Source organism: Strongylocentrotus purpuratus, unplaced genomic scaffold, assembly GCF_000002235.5.
Source record: "Strongylocentrotus purpuratus isolate Spur 01 unplaced genomic scaffold, Spur_5.0 spur5_contig_810, whole genome shotgun sequence".
In the NCBI taxonomy this organism is placed as follows: Eukaryota; Metazoa; Echinodermata; class Echinoidea; order Camarodonta; family Strongylocentrotidae; genus Strongylocentrotus; species Strongylocentrotus purpuratus.
This window is the reverse complement of record NW_022145514.1, coordinates 488869-511622: the sequence shown is the minus strand read 5'-3', so window position 1 is coordinate 511622 and position 22754 is coordinate 488869. Positions and strand designations below refer to the sequence as shown.

The window sequence follows — 22754 nt, the reverse complement described above, 5'->3', positions numbered from 1 at the left end:
TGAGGTGTGACATTTTTTAATGTTTCTCATGCAGCAGATCTAGTGTAGCGCATGCATGCTTATTTGAAGAAGGGCATTGGCCGCAGAGCTACCTAGCTACTCGAGTCACTTGAAAGGGGACGGTACGGGGTGGCGGCAAGCTACTAAACTGGGTGAGGACAGGGCAGGGGCAGTTTCTGATTCTGTGAATGATTTAAGCATGGATAAAGGATAAAGGATTAACACATAGTCTAATTTGTGTCATCAGTGTTCGGGAAGTTCAGAGTCAGACTTTATCAACTTTTTACTTTAGTATGTTTTTATTATAGTTTTTGTTTATACAGTTCTTCATTTCTTGTCGCACTCACTGAAACTTAGTCTAACATTTTGTTAGCAGCAAAATTAGATGGTGTTGTTCTAATGACTTCACATTTGTGTACGTGTGTGACTGGATTTTGTATGGACAGTTGTGAATGTGATGTATTGAGCTCAACTTTATGAATGTGGGCATGAGATCCATAGTTCCACATCTGTGTATTTATGTTATCTTTAGCTTCCCATAGATCTATATCAATTATCATGAAGAATGGTAATTTATCATCATTTCTGTCTGTTGAACTTCAAGTCTATTGTATTTTTAGATTGTAATACCTCCTAAACCCTTTCTCTTTTTTTAGTTTTCAGGTTCGATCCCCAATCCATGAAGAGTCTAGATTCTATATTCTAATTTATGTGATATATTTTTTATTTTTTCTTATTTTTTCTTTTTTCTTTTTGCATTTATTTGGTTTTAGTTAAATCTGTAGAGAAGCTACAAATTACATGAGTGGACACCATAAAATTATTTATGAGAAATATTTTATTTCGTATATATATATATATGCTGATACAAACTTTAATTCAGTATTTCTGAATTAAAGTGAGCAGAGGTCTCATGACATATTGTAGGTTTTATTCTATAGTCATTTTATAAATCTCTCATTTATTGCTGCTCGTTGCTGTATAGACCTACTTCAAATTAATTTTCATTATACTGATATTTAAAGCACAGATTAAAGGGAAATCCAACCTTGATAGCAGACTACTTTAGAGGAAAGCAAAAAAATCAGAGAAGTAGTGTGGTGAAAAGTTGTAATCACTATCATGTATGTATACATGTACATGGGCTCTATAAATTAGCTTAACCAGTAATAATATGTCTCTGAAAAGTGGTGGACAAGTTCTACCCACTTTTTTTCCAACACACAAAATGACTAAAAGTTCAATTTTTGAAAGAAATAATGACTTGGGAGTTGGGAGGGTCTATTCCCTTTAGAATTAAAGGACCTATGATAATATGCTATCCATTACATTTTGAGTAATGCCCCAAGGGAGAAGGTACTAAAGAGAAATTTGCAGCCTCTCAAAATTCTCTTGAATAACCCCACTTCTTAAGGACCTACGGTACACTGGTTGCCAGTTCACCAGAGAATCACATTAAAAACATTAATGATATTTTACATAGCTCTAAATGGTCTAACTCCAGATATATTGACTGCAAAAGGAGTTGTTATTCCTGTACAGAATACAGATCAGATAGGATCCAGATCTGTCATTTGGACAAGTTGTTAAACATCCTTTCCCTTTAATGTCTTTCCATTTCCAACTGCTCCTTTTGTTCTTTATAGATTTATTTTAAATTGACCCCCCCCCCCCCCAACGGAAAAAGAAAAAGAAACTTTCTTCTCATCTCAGCAGGTCCTGTGAATTGATCTATGTTACACGTATAAAAATAAAATATTTCTTCATTTTAGCGAGCCATTTAACAACAATCGTCACTTGTTATTTTTAGATATTTTGTGCCGATCTGGAAGGAAGATCAGCCAACATTGTGGTAGCTCTGGTGTGCACTACTGAGGACCTTTGAGGGGTCGTTGGTGTTGACTGCTTGAAAATGGCAGTGGTACAGAACGGCACCATGGAGCTGAGCGAACAGGACATCCACAGCATGCAGCATAACATGGCCCTGGGCACGCTCCTGACCCGCTTCTATGGCCGCAAGCGACCAGAGCGCAAGTCCTTCGAGGTCAACATGGAGACTAGACAGGTCGTATGGAGGAGGCAAGGAGGACGGACTGAGGGAGCAAGTAAGTCATTGGAATCTTATTCAGTATTTGTTTGGAAGTTTGGTGCATGAACAGTCAGAACTGCAGCTTTGGCCATCTCTGTGCCAGGGCCACTTGTCGTAGGTGGTCACCTGTATTGCCTCCCTCTATGAAATGTCTAGAAAATTTGGGGAAATTTTACCTGTTAATGTATGGAACACCTCTTTTTTTGTTCTTCTTTGATGGATTGGGTTTAGAGAAAAAAAATTATTACACGAATTGTATGAAAAATGATTACATGAATAAAGATAAACGTTTTTGTCAAAATTATTAGAAACACATTAAAATTACCGGGAATATCTTGTCCATATATATTAGGTTGTGTCACACCTTTATCCTCAATACTGAACATCAGGCATCTAAAATTGGATCATGAGAATGTATCAAGACAATTCACCTTGGAGGGAGTGTGATTACATTTATTTAGAATGAATTATTTTCTTTGGTTTCAATCAACCATTTAGAGTGCTAACCTGCTATGAAAGCATTGGTTTGAATTACGATTTCTTCTTATACTAGGGCTATCCAGGACAATACACAAGGTTATTTGGATATCTCTTTTTTCTTGCCACATTCCAATCCCAGATCTATTCTATACATTTGTATGTAACCCTAGATGTTATTCCAATGCTTTTTTCTTAATTTAACTCAACCAAAATCCCAAATGAACCAAAATTTTAAAATTTGTCATAAATCCAGGGCAGATGAAACGGACTTTAAAGATAAACTTGAGTACTGGTAATGTGATTGCATTGTGAAAGAAAAGGTGTGGAATGGATCAGAAAAGTTGATCATATAGCATGCAAGTAATGATGTGTAATGCAAGGTTCTGGAGTCATCAAAATCATCATAAATTTGGCAGAGTCTTGGTAAAGTAACAATCACTCACACAGAAATACATGTATGTATATGGGACAACACACATGGTGTCGGGGCTAGTACTACCCTGATTTCCTTATCTTTCTATGCTCAATACTCGGCCAGAATACATTTTCTTCCAAAATTGTTTGGCACGTGACATTTATTTGTAATCTTGAACATTCAGTGTAAGTTTCGTTAGATTCTGTGAGAATTCATTTTCTTTTTTTTACCAGAACTCAAGTTTATCTTTAATATGAGTAAAGTTTAGAAAAGTCAAAGAAAGTTAACAAGAGAACTAGGACTTCATTTTGTGATGACAATGTACATGTGATTATTACTCATTAGTTTAGTATACCTGAATGAAGCCACATATAAATGATTAAAGCCTTCGGTGAATGAAACACACTTGTATAGTGCAGTAGGCTTCAAAGCACATTGCTAATTAGTTTCATTAGATTGCGTATCGGTATGACTCAGTTTCCCCCATTCACACCCACTCAATAATTCAGGGTTCAAAGCTTACTACTAGAGGTATTTCAAAATGTTACATGTTGGGGAAATAGTTGGGGGAGGGGAGATGAGGTAAAAATTATTTATATACATGTGTACATGTACACTGTATGTGTACACATGTAGCTCTATATGTTTTTATCTTGAGATGCCCTTGCTTAAGAAAAGGAAATCTTGTTATAGTTGAGTTATTTTCATTAAAGTGTTGTTTTCCACCAAATCACTCTTCTTTTCCATTTTATTTTTAGAATTTTTTTAATTTAATTTTTAATTTTTTTAAATTTGAAAATAAATAAAAGTAGAGTTTGGAATCTGACAGCCTATTTGCCATTTGCCTCCAGATTTGAGTACCGTATTCAAATTTTCTTTACAAATTACATTACTGGACAGTGGTTGACTTCGCTACGTTAGTTTATAGTTGTAATGAACCAATAGGATGCAAAAACTTTAATGCTACAAAATACTGAGATCGGTTGACATTCTCAAATAGAAGGACGATACCTTTTGTAGCCAGAGTTTGGATGTTGATGGCTCATTTTACACATACCGGTATTAAATGTGATATTATACTTGTCTGATTGTCACCTATAGAAGGGCCAAGGTATATTGTGACTTTCGATTTTGACATGATCCAGAATTATGTCATTGCTGTTGGTTAACCACTAACCACAGTTTTCAACCATGGCTAAATGTGGATATTGAAATAACCACGGTAATATAAGCCTTTCTAATTGGGTCATTCCACGGGTTTGGGGCAATTTTTGTGACATACCAAAAGTGAAACCCCTATCAACTGTTACAATGTTTACTCAAATTGAGTTTTGCATAACAATCAGTAGCCGACAATATATTATAGACCCAAAGTTTATGTAATGTTATATGAATATGATGTCCATGTAGCGCTGGTAAAAAGAGAAATGTGTATACCTATTAAGCAAAGGTTTAAAAAAGAAAGGCAACTGAAACATTTGAAGTGCAAAGTGAAAGTACAATGAGTAGAACCAGGGCCTGTCTACACATCATGGAAATGCAAACAACAAATTTTCCTTAAAAATGTTAATGGTGGCGCATCCATACATGTAGATAATGTTCCGTCTCTCCATGCTCATTATTTTGTAAACATGAAGTAATGCTAATGCAATGTCGCGGGTGCCCCGGCATGTTTAGCCCATTAAAGATAAACTTGAGTTCTGGTAAAAAAAGAAAATGAATTCTCACAGAATCAGACGAAACTAATACACTGAATGCTCAAGATTAGAAATAAATGTCATTTGCCAAACAATTTTGGTAGAAAATGTATACTGGCTGAGTAATGAGCATAGAAAGATAATGAAATTGAGGTACTGTAAGTGGGCCAGACACTATTTGTGTAGTCCCATATATACATCTTTCTGTGTACAGTGCTTGTTTCTTTACCAAGACTGGGCCAAATTTATTATGATTTTGATGACTCCAGAACCTTGCAGTACACACCAATACTTGCTACATGATCAACTTTTTCTGATCCATTCCACACCTTTTCTTTCACAATGCAATCGCATGACCAGAACTCAACTTTATCTTTAATGAAATGCGTCAGGGTGCATCAGACCTGAAGCCCGATGCACACTTTCTCTGCTGGGTTTGTCATTCTTCGTTGGCGTCCTACTCGGCCGTAACTTGTGGCAATCACTTTGATTCTGGTTAAGCCTAATCAGTGAGTGTCATACATAATTACACGCAATTATCGGGAGACAGACTTGTGTAGAGAGTCATGGTCTATGTCTCGAGGCCATCTTGGTGGAATCCCTACCTCCTCGTGATGCATGTATTGAGACACTATAGGGTGCTGCAAAAATATGATCTGCCAAAAAGCCCGAAATGATGATCCGACTTATTGCAGCCTTTATTTTGTCAAAATATGAATTTAGAGCTTTGGTTGGGATTGGGTTTGGGAATTTTTGGTTTGGATAAAGTTTATGTCCGAGTATCTGTTAGGTACAATATTTAAGTTTGGAATTTTGAGAAAGTATTGTAATTGCTGCCAAGCATATAAGTTGTAGAATAATCAGATTGGGTGAAGTATTTGTACTTGCCCAAGCAGTTGTTTAAACCTGCCCCATTCTTTGAATGTACAGTACATGTACATATGACATGTTTCTTCTGGTGTGCATGGAAAATGTTTTTAACCTTTTAACTTGGTTCAATTGTCTGTTGAAGATAGACCATTTTCATAATTTAATCAAATTTAATGCATACAGTGTAAGTCTTTGTGAAGTGCTACAGTGTATATTACAAATTATTTCATTCACCTGTTAAAGTTACAAATAATTGTATTTCTTTCGATAGTCAGAAAACAACTCAGAATGCAAATTGCATGTAGACATTAATTGTTGTTTAAAAGGTACATGTAGGAAAATCATTATGGCTTCTCCTACCAAACAACACAGAATGTATCCAATTGCATTCAATTTGATAACATTACGAAAATGGCCTATACCGGTATTGTCTACTAAGTAGCCCCTGGCAAGTGAACGGTTGAATGAGGGCATCTACAGTACTGTACATGTATGAAGTGGATAGTTCTCCTCACCTTGGAAGCTTTGTGATAGAATTATCATGTACAAAAGATCTAGTTTCAGAATAGGCGCAGCTTTAAAGTTTATTGTGAGGTTGAACAGATTATTCAGAAAATTTATGGTAATCTACAATGTAACCATTGAGCATGGATAAGTTAAACGTTGTACACTCTACATGTATGTACATGTATATGTGCATACATGAACAAACATGGATTTGAGATATCGACTATAAAATAGACATGTTTGTCTTGGTATAACGTTTGATGCTTTGATCAGAGAGCTTCGAACAGAGTTCCTTGTTTTTAAGCTTTCGTAACAAGTACCTGTATATAACTTAACTGTGTAGTCCAGAGTCTAGACTTGATTGTAAACAAATGTGTAAGCCTGTATGTACTTGTATATACATGTACACATGTATGTGCTATGCATACACAGTTATGACAGACTGCCCCCCCCCCCCCCACCCTTAACCAAATTTGTTTCCGATTTTAATTTGCTTCTCCTCTCCTCTCACTAATAGTACAGTACAGTACATGTATTTGAAATCCAAATCAGAGCTACATGTAATTTTTGTAGTTCATCATTATAGCAATGGTATAATTGTGCAGGTACTCATAAATTCTGCTTTCTAACCTTAAAAGTGATTCTATAGTAATAACGTAGTGAGATTCATGTAGGTTTTCCTAGAATCTCCCTCTCTCTTTTGAGTTTTGAAGAAACTAGAAGTGGGTGGGTGGGCAGCATATTAGCCCTCCCACACTAAGTCTATGATCATGGTGTCAGGTACAGATTGTCAATGTCATGTATGCACTTCATTTATATTCATAATGCATGGCATATTAATACTCATACAGCATTGGATCATAATGAACATTGTACACATAGAATTTTTGCAGGGAAAAAAATACTTTAAACATTTCGGGGGCTACATTTCAAGCTTGCTTGCATGAAAATAATTGAACTCTATGCAATTTTGGGGGGCTCTTTTATGACTTTCAGGGGCTCTTTTTTGGCATTTCGGGGGCTAATTCGCCCGAGCCCCTGTGTATTTTTTCCCCTGAATTTTTGTAATGATAATGTTATATTCTATTGTTTGTTTTTAAGAGTGAGCTCATTTTTAAATTTAAGTATAACTGAAAGTGATTTTTACAAAGAGTTAGTCAACAACTGAGTTTCAAGCGCAATACAATACATACAAAGAAACATTTTATACACATTTGCAATACACAAGAACAGTTGGCCAACAAAAGATTTTAAGTTTGATAAAAATTTGAAGGTACTTTTATGAGACCACAACATACTACTTTAGGATCCCCCCACCCACTCCCCAATTAAAACGATACCCAGCTGCAACAAAGTTTCCCAGCTACTAGACAACATAACAAAAGCGATCTTCATCTTGAATATTTTATTGATTGAAACTGTACAAATACCATATATGCGATTAAAGAGGAGGTTGAGTTCTGGGAAGAGGTGAAAAATAATTTGTGAGCGTCATCAATTTATTATGCAAGTGTGGAAGAACATCAGATACAAAATGTTCCCTGAAAAGCATGGCTCTTCAAATGCCTTAATATTCTAAATATGGCATGTAAAAATTGGAATGGATTCTTATGCCACATCGCCCACATGTTCGTGTAGTCCCATATACATCTTTCTGTGTACAGTGCTTGTAACTTTACCAAGACTGGGCCAAATTTCTTATCTTTTTTATGATTCCATAACCTTGCAGTACACACCAATTATGCTAGAAGATCAACCTTTTCTGATCGATTCCACAATGTTTCTTTCACAATGCAACCACATGACCAGAACTCAACTTTACCTTTAAGTCAATAAATTTAACAGAGTATGAAACACAGACTTTTGTTTGTTTTTATTGTGGTTTCACACTCACTACTTGCTCTTCCTATACAGTGGTCCATATGAAATACCTAACAATCAATAGAGTCAATGTCAATAGACCCTGTTATGTTTGTGAGAATAATAACTATAATTTCAGTGCAAAATCCTGTTGTTGATGAATTAAACTATAAGGGATTGCCCCTCCCCCACCCCCATGTAATGAAGTAATAATGAGAGGGTACATGTATTGTGGCTTAGTGCTACTGGTAGAGCAGTGGTAATGTCTACAGGAGGTCCTGGAGTAAAAACAAAAAGTTGATGTACTAGTAGTACTACTACTGGTGCAATTTAATTGGGCATTGAAATTGGAAAACATATTTTTAGAAACATCAAGATTGTTATTATTCCCTAAAGATAGGCAACTTAACAAAAAATACAAGGTGTACATGTAGATCAATGGATCTTTCACTAATCAATATCTTTTTATTTTTTGTTCAGTTTTATTTATTTATTTATTTATTATTCATATTTATTTATCTATTCATTTTTTTTTAATTATTAAAAAAAAACAAGATGCCAGCATTGCAGTTTAAGGAGGCAATATCATTATTTAACCCTTTAAAAATGATAAAAAAGACTTTATTTATCTTGGTGTAGAAATCATTGTTCATCCGCATTACATACCGTACTGGCATTGTACAAATCCCTATCTATCCTCCCATCAAATTGGCAATGAATAGAAAGATCACAATTGAAAGGGAAGGTTGTTCTTTAAGTGGGCAGATGTACACATGGGCATGATGTCCCATGGTATTTACACTGCATCCTGGACGTGCTCTTTCCTCTGAAGATGCAATTCCAAGTTTGGTTTGTTGACAGTTTGTCTCTGTTGGATTTAATGTGTATGACAGGAAGAAGATTTCCTTGAATAGATATGTTTGTGGAGGTATTCTCGGGCTATAAATGACCAAAGTTCAGATGTATTGATCTTTAAAAAGAAGGTTGAGATTTGGTCACAAATAATTTGTGAGCTTTCTCATATCATGTCTGTGTCTGGAAGATCATTTCAAAAGAAATGCTCCGGGCCATTCCATGGTAACTCGCGTTACACTTAATGGGTACATTGACACGATAATGTGCCTATATCTTTAGAACTGCTAGGATCTACAAGATACTTTTTTCAAACATGGACAGGGTAGATATAGAACAACTGAATGAAACAAAAAAGAATATTGAAGAACAAACATTTTTAGATTCTTGGATTATTGAATTTCGGTAACTCGCGTTACAAAAAAAGGACATGGTCAATTCTACGAGACCCTCTTTTCTCCTCATACTAGACAATCTTGACAAAATCTTTCCTACTTTAATTTGATAGTAGGTTGTGACTTACTAGTATAAGATCACAATATTAAAGATAAGAAACAATGGACTAGTAAAATGCAGGAAGCAAATATGTCGGTAACTCACGTTACGGTAACTCGCGTTACATTTTGTCCGGAGGCCATTTTCACCCCTATGTAATAGATTAAATATCACAGGACCCCTTTAGAATATGGAAATATATTCATCTTTTTCCATTTAGCGAAATTTTAGGAAAAAATATTACAAGAATCCTGTGTAATCTGCAATAAATTGGGTTTTTTCAGCTACAGTCCCACATGTACGTTTTTGATGATAGTTTGAGATCTTAGGAAATCAACAAAAATGAAAAAAAAATTGTATTGAATTTGAAAGGCCCTAATGTTTTATGAACATCCATGGCATAAGGTTAGTGATAAATCAAAGAATTAACATAAGAGGTACATTTCTTTTTTTGATGTCATGTCCTTCTTCTCATGGAATGGCCCTCCACCAAGGCTGCGTTCATGCTTAAATTTTGAAGGCAGAATGAGCGATCTGAAACGCTCATCGTAAACGCTCATCTTGATCGCAGTTCCACGATGTAGTGTTCATGCTTACTTCTCTGGCTCCCAAGGCAATTCTACGTGTGTGGCCTTAATTGGTCTTCCAGCTGGATTCGCAAACCTTCACTGTGCATGCTACGTAGACCTACTAGAGGTCAGTGCGTTGACCCCATTTAAACGCGTTTACAAATTGTAAACGCATCTTTTTGTGAGTTTACGATCGGCGATCGTGATCGCCGTTTTTCGGTGATTCTACAAAAGTGAGCTAAGACGCAACCGTGTTTTAAACTAAACGCGTAACAGATGCCTGATTCTGGCCGTCAAAATCAAGCATGAACGCGCCCCAAGTTCCCTCATATTTGAAATGTGGCAAGAAACAGCTAACAAGATGGACCATACTTGAATGCCTCATGTGTGTGTAGTCCCATATAGTCATTTCTCTGTGTAGTGCATGTGACTTTCATCAAGACTGAGTGACTTTCTTCCTATTTTGGTAATTCCATAACCTCACGTTCTACAATGATTCATTTAATCAACTCTTCCAATTGCTTCCACTTCCAGACATTACATGAATGTTTCTTTCGAAAAGTTAGTGCATGACAATGAATAAACTTATGCTAAACACCCTTACTGTATTTTTTATAATAAAGACCTCAAATTCAATGTTGGCTTACAATACTACAGTAGTACTTGTAGCTCCATATGTACGACCGGTATAGAAACTAAAAGTGTGCTCATATTACGATTTTAATTGATTGCATTGTCAATACGACTTTTTGCATTTTATCGATGCATGACAGACAGCACTGCACTGCATGGCAAACTGAGGCAACAATACCTATGTAACCAGGAAAGTGTTAAAAGGCGTGTGTAATCCACACCGACTAGCCTCTCTAGCTCATTCGTTGCATTGTAAATCATGTCCAAAGAGGAAACTAAGGAAGTGGACAGGTTTGAATTGGTCCTTGTGTGAGGGCTATAGATTAGTAAGAGTTCATATGCTGGTCAGAGGTGTCCATGTTAAAGGTACTATGTCCCTTTTGCAGCCAACTTCAAATGCTGTAGAACTTTGCAGGAATTATGAATATGTCATGTATGTCCTATCTGTGAAATTTAAACGTTAGCAGTGTCCTCATATTCAAATTATGCAAGGAAACCTGTTTACTTGCTAGACTTCACTGTCAGACACTATTGAGTGACTGACTGGCCTTTTTTCTTCTATGGTAATAACATACATGAAAAGAGTTGTAAAGGGTACATGAGCATTTGTCTACATCAATAACCCACTTCTTGTGATGGCCAAAATTAAACTGATTGAATCTTTGCGCAGCATAAAACGTATGACCATTCGGTACAAAAAGTCTGAAAATCAAGACTATTACTTTTGGGCTCTATAGCCCTAAAGTCGATTTGACAACTAATAGTCGTTATTTTCCCACTTGAAGACATTTTCAAGCCCCACCATTTTTAGGGAAGTTCTAAATTAGTATTATCTTTCAAATGCAGTTGGAATTTAACTTTTTCATTTTTTGGCCTGCAAATGGGACATAGTACCTTTAAGAGGTGTCCATGTTATGGGTGTAGTCATTTTCATACACCTGCAAATATCCTGGACAAAATAAATAAAAGTTGAGGAATGGTCATGCAATTAATATTGTAAGAGGAATTGCTTGGATCATTGGGAGAAGGCTGAATTGAAGTTTACTTTGGGGTTTTAGAATGATCAAAAATTAAAAATTAAAAGAAATGGACTTAATCTTGCTGAACAGCACATGAACTGCCGATGCGATATTCATCCAAACTGACAGAAAAAGAATGAGAATGCTGTTTTCGTCTTTATCCTGCCTTGGTTTAGTTTCCAAAACTAGAATTTTCTCGCGCATAGCAATTATTTCAGGTACAAATAGGTTGATTAGTCATAAAAACATAAACAAAACAGAACAATACGGGAAAGGTGATCTGTGACTCCATAGACTGTATAATTTAGGTTTAGATATATATTTCTTGTATGGTTTTACAGTACGTGCCCTTTGAGTGTCAATGAATATTGCTTTTTTCCTCCCCCATATTTATGATTTTTCCATCCAATATTTTTGATTATTTTTTATATCTCTGGATAAATTTACATCAAGGGGATTCCTAAAACTTTTTCTTTGTAATCTTCTTATATACTGTATGTTAATATCATTGTACTTACAAGTGATATCAGAACATAGCATTTGGAGGAAAGAGATTTCCTTGATCTAGATCTATCAGTATAGCATGTTTACTTCATCATGATTAAGTTACCAATTAGTCTAGATTGTGTATCTTTGATGCTAAGAAACAGTTATATGATGCAACTTGACCTGGCTGGAGCCTGTAGCTTTGGAGTGGGCATGACACAGAAGGACGTGTAGATTACACAAAGATGTTAATTTCTTCTCTGGTGTAGGTGTCCTTATGCATTAATTGGGTAAAGGTGTCATTTCGCTGATGGGTGGGTTCTGTAGCCTCATTTCAAGGAAAACAATTTTTATTTTACAATAATCTAAAATAGAAATGAGTTTAAAGATAAAGCCAGTTATGGTCATGGGATTGCATTGTGAAAGAAACATTGTGGAATCGATCAGAAAAGGTTGATCATCTAGCATATAAGTATTGCTGTGTACTGCAAGGTTCTGGAATCATCGAAATGATAAGAAATTTGGCACAGTCTTGGTATAGTTACAAGCACTGTACACAGAAAGATGTATATGGGACTATGCGACTCGTGCGTGACACGTCCAAATAGATATAATATTTTACCAAATATATCAATTAGTAGGCAGTTTCTCTGCAAAATTTGTATCATTACGTATTAGTTGAAACATATTCTTTCACATGATTGGTAATAAGAGCTTCCATTTCATTTTTTGAGAGGGGGGCGTTTCCAAAAATGGTCTTTACCTTCACTGTGTCTTGATGTAGATGTAAAATATCCTTGCTTACTGTCAGTATATTCAACATGTAGGTCAAGCTCATCTTGGGTTCATCCATGGTATCGGACAGTATTATACTACCAAAGTCATCCTCACTGAGAGACACAAAAAAAGAGAAAAGGGGAAAAAAGTGTATGTCCATGCTGAGAGGGAAATAATTTAACTTGAAATATGGCAAGTTTTATGTAAAAATTGGGCTAACCTAGGTAATGGATGTGCAAAGGAATATGATGGCTTTTATACATATTTTTCTGCATGACCTAACATATTTGTCATATTGTTTAGTGTGATTACTTTTTAGTGGAATGTTTGGAATATCAAATGCGAAGTCTGTTTGACAGTTGATATTGTGAATGAGGAATTTAATTTTTTTTAATTTTTTTTACTTCAGAGCATGTTTTATGAAGCCATACATCCAAGCAAGGATTGTGTACGTGTATCAATGGCTAAAACCTTGATCAGATAAATTTGTCAACTCAAAATATTTTTGGCCATCCCTGTTTGTCTTTAGTCGCCATGGACATTAAAACAGTTTGTTGTAAGATACTATCAGTATACTATCTGTATAAGTCCCCTAGATACTATCTTAATCGAGGTCGTTAGAAAGATCCTGTTGATTTGTTTATGTTCCCATGTATTTGTTTCTATGTTGGTTTGAGGAAGTGAGAAGTACATCACAATGTGATTTTTTGATGTGGTTCCCTTTGAAAGACATGTATTCAATATTGTATGTGCATACATTTAGCAAGGCATTTAGATAAAAATGGTAAATTTTCAGGGAAGGACAGAACATTCCACTAGAATAAGGAACTACGTTTAAACCATTTGTTGAGAGCTGGAATGGCATTAAAGGGCAAATGGGATTGAAATTTAAAAACAAACAAAAAAGTGACAGTTTCATTAAAGTTAAATGAAAAATAAGGAAGTTATGGAATTTAAAGTTTCCCAAAGTTGTTTGAAACGGTGAAATGTTGCAAATCAGTGATTTGATGATGTCATCCCCTCACTTTTCTCTATCTGTTTTGTACATAAATTTAACAAAATATCACTTTCCTGCTTGAATCCTGGAATATGTGCAAAATCATGATTACTCTAAATTACAGTACCTATGTATTGTAATGTAAACGAAAACATTTATACAGGATAACAGGTGTTTCCGCCCAAAATGAAAAGAATTTCATGAACAATATAATATAGGGAATTTATTCAATTTGAATTGATAATGCCTAGGCCCGACTTGCCTTTTAACTCAAATATTCCTGAATTTAACTCCTTTCCTACTGTCAATAGACAGCATGTTCCTGATAAAAGAGCTGTTGCAATGGTACTTTGATATAAAAAAAGCAGTGGAAAAAGAGAGAAACAAAGATATCCGGCTCAGTAACCGATATGAAGAAATAGGGTATACATGTACCTGTATCAAGGGACGTCTACAACGTAAGTGTTCATTTACTGAATACTGTATGAGGTGAAGGAGATACACGTGTATCACATTTCAGAACATTTCCAAGAAAATCCACCTGGAAAGCTTGTTATAAAGATAATTCATTCATGATATTTATCTACCCCCCCCCCATCCTTTGCAGCTACCCCTTGCCTTTGACATATTTACATACACATGTACTAGGCCCTTTTACACAGCCCAAAAACCATTAAAAAAAAAACTATTTTGGGGTTTTTACTGCGATTTGCACTAGACTGGAAAAACCCATTACGGTAAACATGTTGGTGTTTTTGCGGTAAGTAATGCACATGTGCAACTTGTCGCTGCTCTGCATGCGATCGCACAGAAGCAAGAAGAGTCATGTGACCAGGAACCGGAATCATTCACCAATGAGAGCGGTCATTTTACTGAAAAAATCTGTGAAATTTCTGCCGGCGTTAAAAAAACACACACTCAGAGGTGGGCTTTTTCGATTCGGTTTTTTGTCATGTTTACTGGTGATTGCCTAGCAACTTCCTCAAAACAACGGAATGTGAGAAAAATCAATGATTTCTGCTTGCTGTGTAAATGCTACAGCCACTATACATAGTTTCAAAGTTCAAACAGTAGTAATACAGGCCTTTGCTGTGTATATATACTATATAATGTCTATAAAAATGATGATATGTAAATAGTTATAAGGTGCAATATTTGTCAATATTTGGGTATTTTGGTTATGTTTCTATATTCAGATGCCCAGTATTTTAGGAATTTTGAATATTTTCTGGGGGTTATGTTAGGAAGTGTACATTTCAAATTAATTTCATGAAATAAGAAACGTCATACCCTGTATTCAGATCGATATTTCAAAGAAATAATATGATGGGCAATGTACAGGCCTATGCAATATTGACCCCCAATAATTTTGATTAGCAATGAATCATCAGGAAAGTATGATGTTGACTGTCTGTCTTTTTTTTCTTGGAATGTATGATGATTGTTTGTGACCTCGTGTAGACTGACTTGCAATGGCAATTTAAGCTAAATGTAAATATCTAGCATATTTTTAGTACCACAAGTAGTTCAAGAAAAAGCGCATGATCATGAACAATTTTTGTGTTAGCATGATGTTGTGAGCTTTTCATGATCCAAAGTTCAAAATTCATTGTTCTGTAGATAACTCGGTTATTTTGAGACACTTCTTTTTTGTGTGTGCATGTCAAACAAACTAATTTGTCTGTTTGGAGCCAAAAGGGCTCTAACTCATATGATTGAACACAGAGTAAACACCTTTCTGTCTCTGAACAGATGATTTAAGTCTTGTAGGCCCAAATTCACAAAGGAGGTTCAAATGGTTTAAACCCTCATTTACTTAACCCATGGTTTAAAATTAGGGCAAATTAAGCGTACCTTGCCTTGCATGCGTCTGATATTGGACCTCTGACTGTGTTACGCTTATTTTGCGCTAATTTTGAATAAACCATGGGTTATGTAAATGAAGATTTAAACTATGGGTTAAATTTAAACCTCCTTTGTGAATACGGGCCATTGGTTCCATTGTGCCAATAATAAGTGCAATATAATGTTTACCGTAAAATAAGGCGCACTCCTATTTTTGTTTTGTTGTTGTTGTTGTTGTTTTGTTGCCGAAAACCCACGCGGGGAAGGACCCTCATTTAACATCGAGGTGCAGTTAAAAGCGCTGATTTGTGCTTGTAAACTTGTCACAAATAATAGTAACAATGTTGTTTTTAGAAGAATGTGTAAGATCATTAATGAATTATTATTATAAACTTCATATTGAGATCTATTAGAAAGATTACTTTCAAACCAAGATGACAGACAAATTTTAGTGTTGTTGTAGTTTTCGAGTGGTGAGTCAACACACTGATTACTGAGCTGGGAGACATTGCCAGGCATAACGCCAGAAATCAAAATTAAAATTAATTTTAAAAAAAATTATTTCTGTACCTGTGTATAAGGCGCACCCCCGACTTTCAATTTTTTTCGGCGGCAAAAAAGTGCACCTTATACACAAACATTTACGGTAATTGTTGAGGGAAAGGGAGCTTTGATGAATGATAGATCAAACGAGATGGATTAAAGTATGAGACCATCCCAGAATAGAAAAGAAAGGATCAAACAGAAAATTAAAGGAAGCCTCACCCCACAAATAAGTTAAGTTATTCTGAGAAATCTATAGTATTCTTGCCCATCAATCTACAAGATTCCCCACCAAAGTGTATGAAGCAAGATATTCTTAGCATAATGTACAGTTTCTCAGCACGACATGGGCATCACCATTTTCTTGGTAACTGACGAACTATGCGAAGTCGTTTATGGATACTTTCTTCTCACTGTGTCTGGTTAATAAGAATTTCTTTCACCTGCTGTTATCTTTTGTACTACAATTGGCGGTCGAAAATTACATAAATAAGCTGTTGCTTTTCTGGGGTAAATGTTCCACATTCATGAATGAAATACTGTAAATTTGTCAATCGCTATCTTTATTATTGTGAGAAATATATATCTCTCGCACATTTTTTTGTAAGGAACATTGTACATATTTCAGCATACCTATATTCATTCTTATGAGGTTTCCTGTAAGTGTTTTCGTAGGATACATAATTTTGGGCTGTACGGAAGTACGGTACCTGTACATGAAAGTCTGAGATTTGTGTTTTATTAGTAATAAAGGGATTTATTTTATGTCATGACAATTTTTTTGAGTTTTTTTTTTTTTTATAGTCCCAAGCCAAGGTCTTCATTAAACGAGGCTTTTGTTATATTGTTGAAGACGTCATAGTGTTACATAGGGGAAATCCCCATCATACAATGTACACGTTGACTTCAGTAATCCACATTGAGTTGATAATAGATAGACTAAAGTATAAATACCCTTTGGGTAAAAACGCCCCTTGATTCTTTTCTCTGTGTTGCCATTGAATTATAGATACCGAGATAAAACGGAATCCATTGCTAAGGAGTACTGAGACTCAAGAATTGTTAGCAAACAAGGAATAGATTCACTATTTAGAATTAAGAACCCTTAGTTCTTAATAGTGAATCTATTCCTTTTGTTATATTGTTGGTAACTTATGATGGGGGTTTCCCCTTTCATGGTGGTAAATGCTTGTTTATAAAAGTCAGAGCTGTGGCCCTCTTTTACTATTAGCTTTATTTATGTGAGCTACGTGTGTGAAGAAATGAATTGTTTCGTTAACCCATTGGCTACTGAGTTATCTCATTCCCATGGATTTAATAAGTTACTTGGTTCTTGATACTCTAAAGGCAATGGGTTATTACAGTGTGTAGCTTGTTCAGACTTTAGGAAACTTGTATAAAGAAACGTCATGTATAGGATCATCATACGAAAGGAATGTACAGACTAGCTAACAACATCATAATGAAACGTTGTTTAAAAGGAACCAAATGTAGTTTTGAAGAGGTCAGTTGACAAGACAGATAGCCAATCATCAGTGCACGCTTATGATAAGCCCCGCCCAGTTGTACAATTTTCGTACAATACAAAGTTCAGACAAGAACTGTCCCCTGATTTCTCGATTGGGTTTCATTCAAAATAATGCTCAAACGGGCGTTTTGCTAAATGTTTCGTCATACAATAATAATAATAATAATAATCTTTTAGTCCACTCCAAATTTTATTAAACCGAAAATGGAAATTCTTTTTACCTAATTGATCGTGAGCCCGGCAGCCACTGAGCAGCGCCAGATCGACATTGCTCTATACCCTTATTGTTGAACGCCAAACAAGGTAGCAGCAACTCACGTCTTTGAACGTATTTCGGTATGACGCGGCCGGGGTTCAAACCCACGACCTCCCAGTTGTGAGGCGGACGCTCTACTGACTGAGCCACACACTGTTTAGACTAGGAAAAATGAATTAATTATTGTATCAATGATAGGTATATGATTCTTGTACAGTTAAAGGATGAATTCTGGTACATGGTTGATTGGACACCGGGTAAATGAACAAGAAAAAGAGAAATCTAATGTCCTTGGTCCCACTTGTCCATTGTCAGTGATTAGTTTAGATTTCATGATTATCGATTCAAATAGAAATGTCATGTATTCTGATTTTGTATGAAAACATCAGTACCATGCCTCATGGCTCTCAATTCCCCTTATTTTTTTTCAAAATAATTGCAAAAAAAAGAAGAGGAAAGGATTGGCATATTTTTTTACCAGGCACAGGTCTTTTTTTTAACACTGAATGTTTGCATACCGGTATCTACAGCTCTATGGAATTACAACTTGACAAGGAAATTGAATATTGCCAAAATGATGAGGTGTTTTTGAGGGGGTTTTGACAAAAGCCAACTTGCCAAATATACCAGTGTAATGACATCAACATGTCTTTTTTCCTGTAGGCAATCCAGGGTCCTGTCTTGAGTTGCAATCGATGGAACTTTTTATGTTACAGGGCCAGGCCTGGCCTGACTCTGTGACGTAAAAAGCTATTTTATTAATTGCATCCCCCCAGTTAATCATATCTCCTTCAAATTAATTGTATCTCCTTCAAATTAATTGTATCTCCTTCAAATTAATCGTATCTCCTTCAAGTTACTATTAATTTTTAATTATTTATTATTATTTAGATACAAAACATGGTAAGATACAATTAATTGCAACAAGATTACAGTATCGATTTTTACTATTGATTGTAAGTCAAGTTTTTATGATACAGGGCTCAGGATTAATTGCAAGTCCTTCTGTCAATTGCAAACTTAGCGATGCCCAGCTCCTATATATGAAGTACATTGTTGCAATTGATTTCAAGTTGTAATTGATTAGAATCAGTTGCAACTGTTTTTAAGATGGCCTGACTCAAGTGTGTAGTTATGTTCAAATCACAAAACACTAAGACAAAAGTACAAAAGTACAAAACAAGTAATGATGTAGTAGTTTGTTTGTTTGTTTGTTTTATTTATTCACCATGTAAAATAACTGTTTACAGATAATAGAATACAGTGGGTTACATTGATATATAATACATAGTAGGAACAATGCATAAACAAAAAATGTTTGAAGCGCAACGTCCCTAAGTAACATAGTTGATAATTATCAGGTAAAAATAGAACATGGCTTAAAATAAGACATTCGTTACAAAAATAAAACAAAATACAAAAATTATGCCCCTTAACGTATTTGAATAACAAGCAAAAACAAAGAAATACACATTACCTCTTCTTGACATAACTAGCACTGTACAAAATGTACCTCAAAAGTTAACAATTCTATTTTAAGAGAAATCATTCCTTCATTTTCTTTTTAAATATTAAACATAATGATTTTACAAGCTCGTATTAGTAGTCAGTGGCTTGAACATTTGATTGGAGGTGCCAAGCCAAAGTAACAGGTTCAAGCCCTGGCACAGCATTTTAAATAATATTATTGCTTATTGTTACATGTCCGTAATATGGCAATAGACTAGAATTCTTTCCTGTGCAGAGAATAGAGAGTTTGCACTGAGCATGTGAGTATGGAAACTCATAGAATAGTGAAAGGGCTACAGGGTGTAATGCTAAAGTGCAGGTTTTATTTCATGTGCATAAATTATTATCATTTATATTATCTACCCGGTAGGAAGAAATTCCTTGACTGGTGGAGCACCTTTTTATAGTAACTCGGCTAAAGCCGGGTAATAATGTACAGGGCCTTCAGGGAGAATAGTATTTATACGATGAGGCTGCCCTGGGTAAAGATGACATATTATTATATTTTATTATCATTTCTTGAATTTCTCCTTCATTTTTATTATAACAGTCAACATCAGAGAAATCAAAGAGATCAGACCAGGGAAGAATTCTAAAGATTTTGAGAAGTGGCCCGAGGAACATCGCAGACATCCCAACAACATTTGCTTTGTGGTCTTCTATGGCACCGAGTTCAGGCTAAAGACACTTTCTGTAGCTGGTAAGTTTATCACAAACAGTGAATTGATCGGGTGAATAGGAACATGCAGGGTGTTGAATAGGATTTGAAAATTATATCCTTGCAGAATCGTTAAATCTGTGTATTGCTGTGACTACAAAAATAAAGAGGTTCTGCATCATTGTTGGGAAGAGAAATTTAATAAAAGGAAGCCTTTTTTCAATGTTGTTACTATTCACCCTGATCCTAGTCTACTGTGTGACAGGAGAACTACTTTAAAAGTAGTCATTTTGTCCCATATTGTATTACATGTAATTTGCATTCATCTAGACTGTTAACAAACAAATAATAAGAATAATACTTTGCATATTTCAAGGTGTATTACCGTAAAAGGGAAAGCCACCCTGATATTACATTGCTTTAACAGAAGCAGTGTAAATGAGAGGGACAAGTCAGTGAAAGTTTGAGCAACTTCCGATGAAAATTGAGAAAGTTATTAAGTTTGAAGTTGTGATCAATCAAACACAAATTAAAACCAACTTAATACCTTTAAGCATGACCGGGAAGGAGCAACCAACCAGCCTACAGGTACAGCTTTGAAAAAGACAGCCCTAACAGTAGAATCTTTAAAATCAAAGTATGCTAGATAGAGAATTATTGTGCCGCTTTGAACAAATGGGGTTAGTCTTGGCTACCTCTCAGACAGTTTATATATTTAAATCCCAGATGACGATTGCGACCTGTTGCATTATCCACATAACCTTGTCTGTATAATTCACAATGAGACCCAAAAAAAGGTCAAATACATAATTACTAGTAGTTCTGCAAGTATCTTCTATTAAGAGCTTCGGAAAACCAACAAAGCTTTTGAAAAATGAAAAAGTATACATATTGCCCTTTCACCTTTTCTATAAAGGAACCTCAAAAGTGGTTTCGAAGAAGAAAAAATGGATTTTGGGATTACTAAATATTTTTATGCTCGATTTTTTTTTCATTGCTGTTTGAAAATATCTTTATCACAGACAGATCTCACGGAATAAAATCTTTCACAAGGGCACAATTTACTTTCAAGAGGGCCAAATTATAACAGAGTTTATTGGACTCTTCCCTATCAAATGATGTTGCAAATTGAATTAAAAAAGAAAGAAAAATGTCTACATCTGTATGCATACTTTTAAAAGGACAGTCTGCTCTTTGGTATTCTCAATTTATAGTGAGAAAAATGAAATCATTTGGCACGTAGACAAGGGCTCTATATTAACAGGTGCCTCGGACAGATAGGCACCCAAAATCAAAGTCTGGAACCTTCATTTTTTTATTTTGATTTCTTTTAATTAAAAAAAAATAATTATGACAAAATATTAAAAGATTGTTTTTATTTTTATTTTTTTACATCAGGCTCCTTCATAAAGACTGTATAAAGTTCCCCTCCAGAAAATTTAGTGGTGTAGAGCCCTGCATATATATATATATATACATGTATATGGAGTAGTCACAAACAGTTGTCATTTGCCGTACCTGTATTTGCCCTTCCTGAATAGGAAGGATAGATAAAAGACCCTATGACCCAATGCATTTTACAAGAAAGAACAGCTTCAATGATGTTTGGAATGTGTCCTGATTCCTTACAAAGGTTAAGCCTAAAGTCCTCATGTGGGGGGGGGGGGGGGGGGGGGCTCGCTCCGGCTCCTAGAGGGAAATATCAATCGCTTTGATAATAGAAGGGAAATAATTTGTGTTATCAATAGCCACATTTACAATGAAAAATACAGAAAAGATTGCTTTCATGCAGTCAGGCATCAGTGGGCACTTATTTCTTTGCTTAAAGCATCATTTTATGCATGTCATCATGGCAGAAAATAGAAAGATGGAGGCCACTGACATTCTCTAGTCAGTATTGAATGGCTTTCATCAAGTGGGAAAACCACCAAACACCATCAGACTTTTAATCCACGGCCCAACATTTTTTTTGGCTGAATTGTTATTTTTCATCATGTCAATGACATTCTTTGGTTTTGTTGGAGGTTACAGTAGGCGTGTCTTCACTATCTCGAGATTGCCAAATTTTCAGCTATTTGAACTATCCCGATCGCAAACTATCCAGCTAATTTGCGTCTTCATTAGACTGAAGTAGCAAATTAGCTGGATATAGTTGGTCAGGATAATATCCCAAGATATCTCGGTCTAGTTTGCAAAATATCCCACTATTTCCCAACTAGCGGGATAGTTTGCGAACGTCTTCATTAGACCGAAGTACGGAGTCAAATATCCCGATCCCATCATGCACAACATCTTCTGGTTTTCTGTGTTTACTAGTTGTACTAGTGCACGCACATGCGATCTATACCGCTCAGCGCGCTAGTACAACTAGTAAACACGGAAAACCGGAAATCGTTGTGCATGATGGGATCGGGATATTTGTCTCCGTACTTCGGTCTAATGCAGACGGTCGCAAACTATCTCGCTAGTTGGTAAATAGTGGGATATTTTGCAAACTAGACCGAGATATCTTAGGATATTATCCCGACCAACTATCCAGCTAAATTGCTACTTCGGTCTAATGAAGACGCAAATTAGCTGGATAGTTTGCGATCGGGATAGTTCAAATAGCTGGATATTTGGCAATCTCGAGATAGTGAAGATGGGCCTAGTGGGTGTCTGTTTATCAC

The 22754-nt window shown here is 35.5% G+C and overlaps 1 protein-coding gene across 3 annotated transcripts in view; it reads left to right on the top strand.

The window, feature by feature from the left end:
- Positions 1-22754, top strand: part of LOC579102 (1-phosphatidylinositol 4,5-bisphosphate phosphodiesterase gamma-1) — a 75144-nt gene that overhangs the window by 266 nt on the left and 52124 nt on the right. For 2 of the 3 annotated variants that reach the window (XM_030977827.1, XM_030977840.1), the window contains exons 2-3: positions 1811-2105; positions 19978-20127. In XM_030977827.1, coding sequence (XP_030833687.1) covers positions 1913-2105; positions 19978-20127 — 343 coding nt within the window. In that variant the 5' untranslated portion in view covers positions 1811-1912. Of the gene's footprint in view, positions 1-25; positions 153-1810; positions 2106-19977; positions 20128-22754 lie in introns of those variants that run through there. The other variant, XM_030977834.1, reaches the window with a different exon arrangement.